This window comes from Nicotiana tabacum, chromosome 23, assembly GCF_000715075.1.
Source record: "Nicotiana tabacum cultivar K326 chromosome 23, ASM71507v2, whole genome shotgun sequence".
In the NCBI taxonomy this organism is placed as follows: Eukaryota; Viridiplantae; Streptophyta; class Magnoliopsida; order Solanales; family Solanaceae; genus Nicotiana; species Nicotiana tabacum.
Window position 1 is genome coordinate 11,342,790 of NC_134102.1, and position 12,822 is coordinate 11,355,611.

The following is a 12,822-nucleotide window of genomic DNA, read 5'->3' on the forward strand; positions in this document are numbered from 1 at the left end:
GGTACAATCAGAAGGAAGGATTGAATTACCAAGAAATATTCTCACCAGTAGTGAAGATGGTAACTGTCAGAAGTGTAATTGCTTTAGCTGCTGCTCCACCAAATGGATATTTACAATGCTTTTTTACAAGGTGATTTAATTGAAGAAGTGTTCATGTGCATTCCATCTGGATTTATAGGATCTAACAACAAGTCATTGGTATGCAAATTACATAAATCCCTCTATGGGCTTAAGCAGGCATCTCGACAATAGAATATCAAACTCACTACAACACTCTTTGCCTCAGGATTCTAGTAGAGTTACCTAGAATACTCCTTGTTCACCAAAAGAACTTTGGGGCAGTTGGTAGTGGTCCTTGTATATATAGATGACCTCATTTTTATAGGAGATAATCTACAACTAATACAAGATACCAACTCACAATTGCAAGATAGCTTCAAGATCAAAGATCTGGGAGAGCTAAAATAGTTTTTAGGAATTGAATTTACCAGAAGTAAAGAGGGTATCTTGATGTATCAGAGGAAGTATAGCTTGGAGTTAATAGCTGATTTGGGTCTATCAGGATGTAAACCCGTTACTTCACCTTTGAAGTTGAATGCCAAGTTGACCACATTGGAGTTTTATACCCACACAGGTTCTACAACTGGTGATACTCTACTAGAGGATCCTGGGCCATATCAAATGTTACTTGGTAGGTTGCTGTATTTGACAATCACTTGACCCGACATCTCATTTGCAGTTCAAACCTTAATTCAGTTCATGCACATTCCCAAATCATCTCACATGCAAACTGCCCTCAGAGTTGTGAGGTATGTTAAACACTGTCCTGGTCTAGGGGTGTTGATGAAGGCTGAATGTTCTGGATCTCTAGCATCCTTCTGTGATGCTAATTGGGCATCATGTCCCAATAGCAGAATATCTATAACAGGATACTTAGTGAAGTTTGGTGATTCCCTCATTTCATGGAAATCAAAGAAATAATCAACAGTTTCCAGAAGTTCTGCTGAGCCAGAGTACAAGAGTCTTGCTTCGATTGTAACTGAGATTCTTTGGCTTGTTGGCCTGTTTAAAGAGTTAGGGATTGTTCAACAAGCTCAACTTTCTATTTACAGTGATAACAAGTCAGCAATCCAGATAGCTGCCAATCCAGTCTTTCACGAACGGACAAAGCATATTTACAGTTCTCTCTTTCTAAATTCTGTCTCGTTCCACAAATTTAACAAAACATGCACCTCGCATTTTCCTTTAACTGTGTCCAAATCTACGTACCTTTTGTTTTGCATGATAATAGTCTTTAGTTTTTGTTTAATTATATGTAATTTTCCTACATGACAATTGGTGAAAAATACCCAAATTGAAGGACAACTCTCAAAACAAAAGTTATACTAGAAAAATACAAAACAATCTTAAGACTTCCAAAATTTTACCAACGTACTTTAACAAGTGCCTACAAAATTAAATACAAATTAATTGCAATTCAACACTATATGACGACCAAATGTGGCAAAATTAAGAATATAACATGAGGCATATTCATATAATCTTGTGAAAATAGCACGGGCTAGCCAGTTTTCGGACTGATAATTGAAAAATAGCCAGTATTTACAAAGTTATTAAAAAAATAGCCACTATTTTGCTGCAACACGTAAAGTTTCACCATAATATACTCGAGATTGATGCACATGCTATGAATTTCCAGCATATTATGCTGGAACTCCAACACACGAAAAGTTCCAGCATAATATATTGGAGATTGGAGCACCTGTGTATAAACGTCCAACATATTATGCTGGACAAGTATATTAAACTGAAACTCTAGCATATTATGTTGGAAGTCCAGTATATTATATTAGAACTCCAGTATATTATGCTGGAACTCCAGTATAGTATGCTGGAATATTTTTTGGATTTTGAACAGTATTTTCGTTCAAATTTATCTTTACATGAAAAGTGGCTAAATTTCGATTACTTTTGAAACTGTGGCTATTTATTGAATTCGTCATTTCTAAGTTGCTTCAATTGTTGTGTCGTCCCAAAAGTTTTAGCTGCTCTGGTAGCAAGAAAGTAGGACCTAAGCCGCACAAACCATAATAAAAAGGTTATTTAACCTATATATATGGCTTTCAAGTCCTGCTAATTAAGGTATTTTTTTTCGTAGAGATAATCGCGTGCACTGGCTGTCTGAAAAATATTTATATCACCAAGTTATTCATAGAGTTTTTTTGACCAATATTATCCTTTATCATTGGGGTTAGGTCTATTTTGGTCCCTCAAATATAACCCTGAGCATATTTAGTCCCTTAAGTATGCTAAAGTGGAGCACCTTTAGTCTCACTGACATAATATATTCAAAAATTAATGGTGTTACATTGTTACCCAACTCTGATTCATGAAACAAATCTTTTGCTCTGAAGCAAAACGTTTCTTCTACTTTTATTGGATAACACAAACTATCACTTTAATTCCTCATTTTTAGATAATGTATTCTAAAATTTTGACCTTGAAAATATCCCCTTCTATGCCAGTTTTCAATGAGAAAATGATACTGTATAGCCGCTCTAAAAATAATAGCAGAAAAATATATAAAATTTGTATATTGTTTTGTATATATATACATTTAAAAATTTTAGTTGATTTTTCCAAAAATAAAAGTTAAAATTTGAAAAAATAGAGCTGCCAGGATCACTTCTAGGCATATTATTGAAGCAAACGAATAACCAGGTTGTATTATCACTTTTAACCCGTGCCAGACACTATTTACATGAGGAAAAAGTATTTAAAATTTATATTATTTTTTGTGTGTGTGTGTGTGTGTATATATATATATATATATTGTATGTTAATATACAAAAATTATACAAATTTTATATACTTTTTCGGTTACAAGATATAAATAGTTTCTAGCGCAAGCTAAAAGTGAGAATACAATCTGGTTATCCGTTTGCTTCAATAATATGCAAATTTTATACATTTTTCGGCTATTATTTTTACATCGGCTATATAGTGTCATTTTCTCATGAAAACTAACACAGAAGGGGATATTTTCAAGGTCAATATTTTAGAAGACATTATCTAAAAATAAGGAATTAAAGTGATAATTTGCGTTATCCAATAAAAGGGGAGGAAACATTTTATTTCAGAGCAGAAGATTTGCTTCATGAATCAAAGTTGGGTAACACCGTTAGTTTTTGAACACATTGTGTCAGTGAGACTAAATGTGCTCCACTTTAGCATACTTAAGGGACTAAATATGCTCAGAATTATATTTGAGGGACCAAAATAGACCTACCCATAAAGATAATGGACAATATTGGCCAAAAACTCTTATTCATAAATTAGAAGTTTTAAGTTTTATGCACTGACAGAGTAAAAGTAATTGCAAATAATTCTATGCATCAATGTTGTTTCGTAACAACAAAAATACAACATACCCAGTATATTCCTACAAGTGGGTTAGGGGGTAGTGTGTACGCATGTCTTACCCCTACCTAGTGAAGGTAGAGAAATTGTTTCTTGTTTGGTAGGTTAGAATACTATTTTTATCAAGTTATCATTACATACTAACATAGAGATTTGCTTATAATTAACTTACGAATTTTAAAGTTATACACACTAACCTATAATTTAACTTGTTATAACATGTTACTTTCCCTATCCTTTATGTTACACACATGGGCAGATCCAGCATAATAACTACGGCTTTCCGTGAACTCATTAGCTTTTGTTTAGATCCTGTATTTGTATTACAACAACAACAACCTAGTAGCTTTTGAAAAGTTCATTAACTGTATAAGAATATTTAGCTTGGAACCTACTTCGTCAATCTAGTTGTTATTATTTATTAACTTAAAATTTTTTAGAAACCCATAAATTTAAAATTCTGAATCCGCCTCTGGTTACCCACTACCCATCACGATTATACTACATGATTTTGTTAATTAAATCTTTATACTGTCCATATATATGAGTTAAATCTATTACTTCAATTATTATTTGAAGTGTGAGTGACTGTCTTTTTGTACTTTATGTTTGTTCTCTTCTTTTCTCTCTCTTCTTACAACAAATATTATTCTAGTTTTACCATCTAATAAAAGGGATAAGGAAAAAATTACTGTCACAATAGAAGTCAACTTGAGGGTACCCCTCACCACCAACGTGATTTCCTGTTCCCACGAGGCAAATTGAGAGAGCAGTTTGGGCAAGAGCGTGTACCATTCCAATGATCACAGCAGACATCAAGTATCTGAATATTCTCATAAAAGTTAGTCATCTTGTCAATTATTTTTAATGTACTACTACTAAATATTATACTCTCTTTGTCCCAATTTATGTGATGGTATTTAACTAAGCACAGACTTTAATTTAAAAATAATAGAAGAATTTTAAAATTTATGGTCTAAAACAATTCATAAAAATTTGTGTGGCTAAATATCATCTTATTAAGGATAAAAATAGAAATTTAAATTTGATTTATTATTAAATATAAAAATATGTCTTTTTTTGGATTGATTAAAAAGAGAAAGAGTATCGCATAAAATAGAATGAAGGGAGTATTACTTTAGAAAATATAAATTATAGTAAAGTGAGAATTTTACCTGTAAGCAAAAACATCCTTAAACGTGATTTTGACATCTCCAATATTGGTAGAAATAGTATCAGTGTTGGTGGTAATAAGATGAGTGAAATCGACAGGCAAATAAGCGTAAGAACCCTTACAATGAGGCCGACAAACGGCGGGACGGTGGTTGTTGTTGGTGATGTCATTTCTAATTCCGATGAATAATAATCTACAAATAGATTATAAGAAGAAGTAACTAAAATTTATCGATACCTAAATCTTATTGCACAAAGGTTTCTTATAGTGATATACTGGAGGTGCAATATTAGTGTTATATAGAAAAAGGATAATGTATAAGTTGTAGAAACGTTGACTTTGTCTTAATATGCAAGCAAATGCACGACTCAAATCCATTCGTTTTTATTGCTTTATATTTACCCTAAATGATTGTAATGCATAGGTGGAGGAAAAGTAATCACATTTTCCTTTCAGAAAAGGACATTCTTGAATTAGAACCTTATACAGAAGGTTTTTCCATACCCGCTTCTTCTACCTATACTTATACCGCATTTGAAACACCTAAAGGAGAATAGTGCTCGTTAAATTTTTTGCTCATTTATATTCTAATGATTAGTCGCCTTTTATTTGCTCTTATTATTAATAGAGCTTTTATCGTGAATATAGGTGGACTCCATGTATTAACCTTTTCGAGAAAAAAAGTCTATATTTACCCATCTTTTGACTATGATTTAAGATATTATACCAAAAGTTAAACAAAAGATAAAGCTGAGCAATTTCGAAAAATACTGGAGCTGACGTAACCATTTTCCCAATAAGAAAATCCATATGAACAATAAAGAAAATTTAGGTTTTAGCATATCTATAATTTATATCTTCTTTATAATTTAGGTCTCAGCAAGATGCACAGAAAATCTGATCGATTTTTTTTTTTTCATTTTTAAATCTATCTGATAATGAAAATTAATAGACATGGGAAGAGTATCTAAAGGAGCTGGCCGGCCGTGACTCTCTTTAATATTCTACAAAAAGATTCAAATAATTAAAAAGTCAATGCCATATTAAAGATTGCAAACGGTCTCTAACTAAAGAGCAACGGTTTTGGAGGCAATATGTTCTTATTAACTTTGGAAAAAAACAATTTCTAAAGGATACAGAGGAAATTAAATACCCAAATTAAAGACAATTCCCAAGACAAAATATTACAAAAATAAATACAAAACCATCCTAAGACTTACACAACTTCACTAACGTACTTAAAACATTTAGATACATTTTAAATACAAATTGAAACTTCAACACAAGGCAACCTTCAAAATCTTGAAATAATAATATCTCAAAGCGTTGGATTTAAACTATGAGATTAATTTTTTTTTTTAAAATCAAGCTCTCTTGGGAAGAGCATAAGATGAGAAAACTGAGGAAACAGCAGCGAAAATGAATCCCAAAAGGCAAAGGCTGGCCGCAGCATTTGCAATGCCCAGAAATTTGTTCAGTGTGTCGTCACCGTTTTGAAGTTGCTTCAAATCATGTGTCATCCCAAAACTTGCTGCTGCTCCCGTTGCAAGGAAGTAGGAGATAAACTGCACACAAAAACTCTGAATCCGTTAGCTTTGGCTCGAATTATATACTAGATCATATTTACTTGATATATGTAACTTGGTTTATTTTAAGATTACAAATCTCACATCCCATTCATGGAAGGGTCGTTACCTGTAAATATATTTTAGGTGAGTAGATAATATTTTAAATTATTAGTGTATATAAATTAAACTCTATATTTTCTACTTTTATGGTGAAAAACGGTATTAGGAAAATAATGGACAAAATACAAAATTAGCAGGTCAGTCAAAACTAATTGCATTCGCTAGTCAAAATAAAAAAAAAATAAATATATATAATACATCTTGTCGGCTTTTATTCTTGGAGCGGCTAAAAGTATAGAATTACCTTGTCACCATAGAAGTCAAATAGACAGAAACCTTCACCACCAAGGCGATTTCCTGTGGTCACAAGGAAAATTGAGAAAGCACTTTGGAGAAGAGTATATGCCATTCCAATAACCACAGTAGCAATCAGGTATCTGCATATTCTCATAAAAGTTAGTCACAATATCATATCAAAATAAGAAAACTAATTGTACTAACTAGTATATATTGCTTAAATTATACGTAGTATATATTAAAGTGAGAATTTTACCTGTAAGCATAAAAGTCACTAAACTTAATTTTGACATCCCCAATATTAGTAGGGATAGTATCAGTATTGGTGGCAATCAAGATGAGTGAAATCAACAGGCAAATGAACGTAAGAACCCTAACGATGAGGCCGACAAACGGCGGAATAGTGGTGGTTGGTGGTGGTGCCATTTCCCTTCCGGTGAAGAATTATAATCTTCTAATTCTCCAAATAAATTATTTCAAGGTTTTCGTGTAGTAATATACTTGAGATGCGTTTGCATATTCATGTTATATAGAAAAAGATAATGCATAGGTTGTCGAAATGTTGACTTTGTCTTATTTTAGCAAGTCAATGCACAACTCAAGTCCATTGTGTATTTGATAATTGAGATATTCCGGCTTCCACATGTAGAGAGTTTACTTTGAAATTTGGGGGGGGGGGGGGGGAGGTCATGTTTTTCATTTTATTGCTTTAAATTTACCCTAAACGACGCGTAAAATAAAGAAAATAAATTAAGCCTATGTTCGCAACTGGATTTGCAAAAAGAGAGAAAGATAGAAAACAAAAGGAGAGAGGGATGATTTTTTTTTTGGGGGTGGGGTGGGCGTGGGGGGGGGGGGGGAAGAGTTAGACTTGCATTTAAGCAACTTGTTTGTGAATAAATTTTATTAGTTTCACAAACACAATTTACCTCCCAAAACATGCACTAATTGATTGTCACTAGAACTAAATATATTAAGATAAACAAAAACCAAACTAATCTTTTCGTTCATTTATTGACTATATCTCTTGTTAATCCAGTAGCTTTGTCAATGAGTGTTTTACCGTAAAAGTGAGACTTTTCGGCACAAATATGAATCGGTTGGACACCAAAGGGATACTAGGCACCGAATAAAAAATCAAAATACAAAAAAAAGTATTGTATTTCGATATGTAACTACTTAACAATTGCCTTTCCATATTCAGGAAGATTTCAAAGTAAATATATTCACAACTATCTTGAAATAAAACTTTCCTAGTGAATGCATTTGGAACTTTTTTTTGTGTGTCATTTTTCTAATACTCGTTGAATCAATAAATGTGATTTTTTCAATGACTCAATTAGGAATTAACGTGGAAAAAAGAAGTTGACTTGAAGCAAGGCATAAAATTGTGAGAAATTAAAAAAAAAAAACTCAATTTGCACCTACTTGCCGACACGTCATCCTTATTTTTTTCTAAATGTTATCTTAATTTTTTGGGTGGGTTGAGCTTAAATAATTATTAAAAAAAGTGGAAAAATATAGGAGGAAATTGATTTGAATGCTCCAAACAAATACTTCGTTCTCCCCCATATTGCAATTTCTTACTTGGTGAATCTTGCAAGTTGTATTTATTTTTCATAGAATAGAAACAGCTCATCATTTTACAATTAATATATTATCCTACTGACCCTAAATGACCGGTTTTAATTACAAATAAAGGTGGATTTCTTCTAAGTTTAGCTGGTATTTTATTGACTTTTGGTGAATGAGGTCAGCCACGAAAGAATTCTTCTCTAAAAACAGGAGTACCAAATTACTGAATTATGTGACTGCAGATATATTCCAGCTGTTTCACATTTATTTGTCCACTTTTCTTTTTTGGTTAAATGGAAAATTTTATTCAACCAAGTATAATTATTTACAAGCACACCTACTCATTGGACTCTAGAAACAAGATCATACAAAAATAACTATGGAACTCTCTATACTAGCGAGTACCAGTTTCAAGCTCTATAACTGCTCACCTTCTAGGAAGGGTATCAGTTGTAGAGGCAAGAATATCTTGTAGCTCCTAGTCGGGATAGCCTCTTAATCTATCTAGTTCATTCTGCCATTTGGAGTATCTTTGCCCAACAATATGCAATTGTAGGGCTATTTCTTTCAATCTGTCTATACTAGTTCTCTTCAGTTGTTGAAAACTTCTACTATTTCTTTCCATCCAAACATGGTAGACTGTGGCTGAAAATATGAAGGCAAGGATGGATGCTCTTGGATGCTTGCTTCTTGTTATGTTTGCCAGCCAAACTAGTTCCTCATTCCATGATCGCACTTGCCTCTGCATTCCTGTCCATTGAAGTAGTTTATGCCATATAGTCTTGGAGTAGTTGCATTCAAAGAATAGGTGATTGAGTGTTTCCTCTGTATCTGTTGAGCAAAGCACAGACTCACTTTGCACTTGTATTCCCCACTTTTGTATTCTGTCTACTGTTGCCAATCTTTGTTGGAGAGCCATCCATAAAATGAACTGATGTTTTGATATCATGTCTTCCAATAGACTTTAGGGTATTGAGGAAGAATATCCTTATAGGCTTTCTTAATGTTGAATTTGGCATTTGTTGTATAAGTCTGTATTCTATTCATGTCAGGTGCTAGCCATTGTCTAGCCTCAAATATCTTTCTAACCACCCAACTTGCTTGTCTTGGTGTTCTCATTTCCTTTAAGTCCTCCTCTTTAATGTATTGATGTTGAATCCATAAGACCCAAAGTGTATCCCTTTTCTAAGAAATTGCCCATAACAACTTCAATATTGCAGCTCTATTCCACAAGGTAAAATTGAGTATATTGAATCCACCGGTAGATCTTGGCTGGCATATTGTCTCCCAGGAAATGGGTGTCCTATTAGCATTCTCCTTTGTACCATGCTAGAGGAAATTTTTGCAAACAACTATAACTACTTTAACTACTTTTTTTGGGAGTAGAAAAATCTGAGCCCAGTAGGTTTGGATCTCAAACAAAACACTTTTTATCAATTGGAGTCTTTCTGTATATGATAAAAACTTAGAAGACCAATATTTGACCCTTGCCATAATCTTTTCCACCAAAGGCATACACTGGTTGATAGTCAGTTTTGTAGCAGATAGTGGTACTCCTAGGTATTTGAAGGGAAGGTTGCCAAGAGAGAAGTAGAGTTTAGCCAGGAGTTCTTGTCTGAGTTCAGCTTTGACACCAACAATGTATAGGGAGCTCTTCTCCATATTAGCGTTAAGTCCTGATACAGATGAGAAGTGCTCAAAATAATTCATCATGAGTTGCACTGAAATTCTGTCTGCTCTACAACACAAGAGCAGATCATCGGCAAAACATATACGAGTGATGTGTTGCTTGGAGCATTTAGGATAATACTTAAAGTTTGGAATTTCTTTTCAGCTTCTTTAGTGCTCTATTCAGATATTCCATCACAAGCACAAAGAGATATGGTGATATAGGATCCCCTTGCCGTAGACCTTTCTTTGCTGGGAATCTAGCTGTTATGCCTCAATTTATCAACAATGTATATCTTACTGTGGTTACACACTCCATGATCAGACACACCATCTTGTGAGGGATCCCCTTGTGTTATCTGTATAGCTCTTGAATTTTGCCTAAGTACTCTTTCCTGTATTGCATCCCATTTCTCAATCAGTGTGAGTGTCAGGTTTTCCTCCTCTATGAGTGCTGGATTGTAATGGTCCTCATTTATGGCCCTTTGAACTGCTTCCAGCTTCTTCTTCAGGCTCTCTAGTTTGCTGTCAATGGAAGAAAATTCTTTGAGGATGTCCCTAGTTTGGATTTCCCGCATCTTCAGTTTCATGCAGATCTTAAACATAGTGTGGCCCTGAATTTGTTGTGTCTAAACTATTCTGACTGCTTCTCTATAATTTTCCTGTTGCAGGAGCACTGTCAAGAGTCTAAAAGGCATGTTGACTTTAGAACTGTTCACTACTGTATTCAACATGATTGGGGAGTGGTCTAAAACTCCTAGAACCAAGTACACAGCCTCAATACTTGCATATGTCTGGAACCGATCATGGTTGCCAAAGGCCCAGTCTATGTGGCTGTATATTCTGTTATCTACATCTCTTTTATTGCCAAGAGAATTGACAACCTTGTTTGGTGATTTGCCATACACCAATATCTTCAATACATTATTGTAATTCTATAGTTTCCTGTTGGTGTATTGGGGCTCTATTTATCCTATCCCCCACTAATAGAACACTATTGAAGTCTCCTAGAATGGTCCATGGGATACTTAGCTTCACATGTATGGCTTAAATTGGTCCCACAGAGGCTTACTATCAGCAGTGGTATGCAATCCATAAATAAAGATTCCATAGCAGCTGAAACTTGTATTTCTATCTTGGATGTAACAGTGGACAAGCTGGCTATAGCATTGAAGCACTGTAGTTGTAACATTCACTGACTTCCAACATATCTAGATTATTCCATTTTGGTGCTGAGGAGAAGTTATCTACAAATTTTCATCCTGCTCCAAGCTTCCTTTGTATCAATACAACCTTTGACTTTTTCACTTTGGTTTCAAAGCATCCTACCATATCTATCTTATTGTTAAACAAAAACAATACTCTTTTTGTTTATAGGGATTATTTAACCCCCTTATGTTCCAAGTGCTGAAGATCATGGTGGAGGTGTGTCAAGACCCAATTTCTCCTATAGGCCGTGATGGTGCCCAACATTACCGTTAGGCAAGCCAATAGTGAATTAAACAGGTTATTCCTCTTTTTAGTAAGTTTCCAAATAATTAGATTCTATTTAATATGAAATTAAGGATTAGAAAATTTAATAAATGAAGCAAAAACAATTGAGTGGCAAACATAGTGATATAAATACTCCAAAATCATAAAGTCTACCAGTGTGTGCGCCAAGACCGGGTGCCACAAGTGTATGAGAAACTAGTAGAATATAAAAAATTCTAACTATTATCTAAATATAAAGTAGATAGAATGTAGATACAAAAGAGAGACTCTAGGGGCTGCAGAATGGCTCAGGAAGCAACTCACCACTAGGCCTCAGAATATCTGGGATGCGCGCCGATAGGACCGCCATATGCATCTGCCTCAGATCATGCACAGTCAGTGCAGAATTATAGCGTGAGTACATAAACAACATGCACCCAGTAAGTTTTAAGTCTAACCTTAAAGAAGTAGTGATGAGGGGCCGACTTCGACACTTACTATGGGCTAATAATATGAGTACAGAGATTCTAAATAAACATAGGTTATGTAAATAATAACAATAACTCATTAACAAGCAAGAGCAAATAATTGTTTCACCAATTTAATAATTCCAAATAAATCACCTTCCTTACAAATCGTAACCTTACAAGCCACAACATAATATAAGGTATGATTAAGCACCAAGTATTATTAAGCACGATTTATGCTGAGGTAGTACGGCCCGATCTAGAATAATGTGTACACTGCCGAGGGTCGAGCGGCACAAACTATAGATGCATCTATCTACTGCAGAGGTGTTCATCCCGCTCCATAAGAAGAGATGATAATCTATCTACTACAAAGGTTTCAATCATCAATTCGTACTTGTGATGTTGTTTAGCATGATTTGAGGCCTCGAGTAAGTTCGTGTTATGTTTTGGGACTTGTTGGTATGATCGGACGGGGTCCCGGGGGCCTTGGGTGCGTTTCAAGATTGTTGTGGGTTATTTCTCCCTGTTTTTACTGTTGCTGGTTCTGGTTTTGTCCTTCGCGAACGCGAAGGGATTCACGTGTTCGCGAAGACAGATTTAAGGATGCTAGATTTTTTGTTCATCGAACGCGACACATGGGTCGGAACGCGGAAGAGAACCTGGGGCAGCCTACGCGAATGCGACATGGAGATCGCGAATGCGAAGAAAAGAGGGGAGCTGGGGGCCTGGAGGTGTTAAACCTTCGCGAACGCGGCTTTGTGACCGCGAACGCGAAGCATCAGGACCTGGAGGCATTGCGAACGCGAAGAGGAATTTTGGAGGTAGTGACTTTAAGCCTTCGCGATCGCGAAGATGCTCCCGCTATTGCGAAGAAGAACATGCCTGAGCAGACTTGGCTTTATACGGGATTTGGCATATTTTCTTTCATTTTTAATTGGTTGGGGCGATTTTTGGAGAGCTTCAAGGGGAGATTTTCATCATCTATTGCAAGGTATGTAATTCCTGCATATTGCTAGCTAACTACATGGATTCTATAAGGATTTAAGCGTGGAAATTAGTAGGAATTGTGAGATTTTGAAAGAAACATAGAAATTGGTATTTTTGAATTTTTACCACG

At 34.8% G+C, this 12,822-nt stretch overlaps 2 protein-coding genes across 2 annotated transcripts; both read right to left on the reverse strand.

Annotated features, from left to right (window-relative positions):
- Positions 1–5,662: 5,662 nt before the first annotated feature.
- On the reverse strand, positions 5,663–7,028 carry LOC142177472 (CASP-like protein PIMP1). Its single transcript, XM_075246291.1, has 3 exons — positions 6,776–7,028; positions 6,527–6,659; positions 5,663–6,159 (listed from the first exon to the last, which is right to left on the reverse strand). Exons 1-3 carry the CDS (start codon positions 6,943–6,945, stop codon positions 5,959–5,961), a joined length of 504 nt encoding a protein of 167 aa, XP_075102392.1. The 5' UTR covers positions 6,946–7,028; the 3' UTR covers positions 5,663–5,958.
- A 1,544-nt stretch (positions 7,029–8,572) lies between these two features.
- Positions 8,573–9,013, reverse strand: LOC142177038 (uncharacterized). The gene has a single exon (XM_075245498.1). It carries the CDS (start codon positions 9,011–9,013, stop codon positions 8,573–8,575), a length of 441 nt encoding a protein of 146 aa, XP_075101599.1.
- Positions 9,014–12,822: the final 3,809 nt, after the last annotated feature.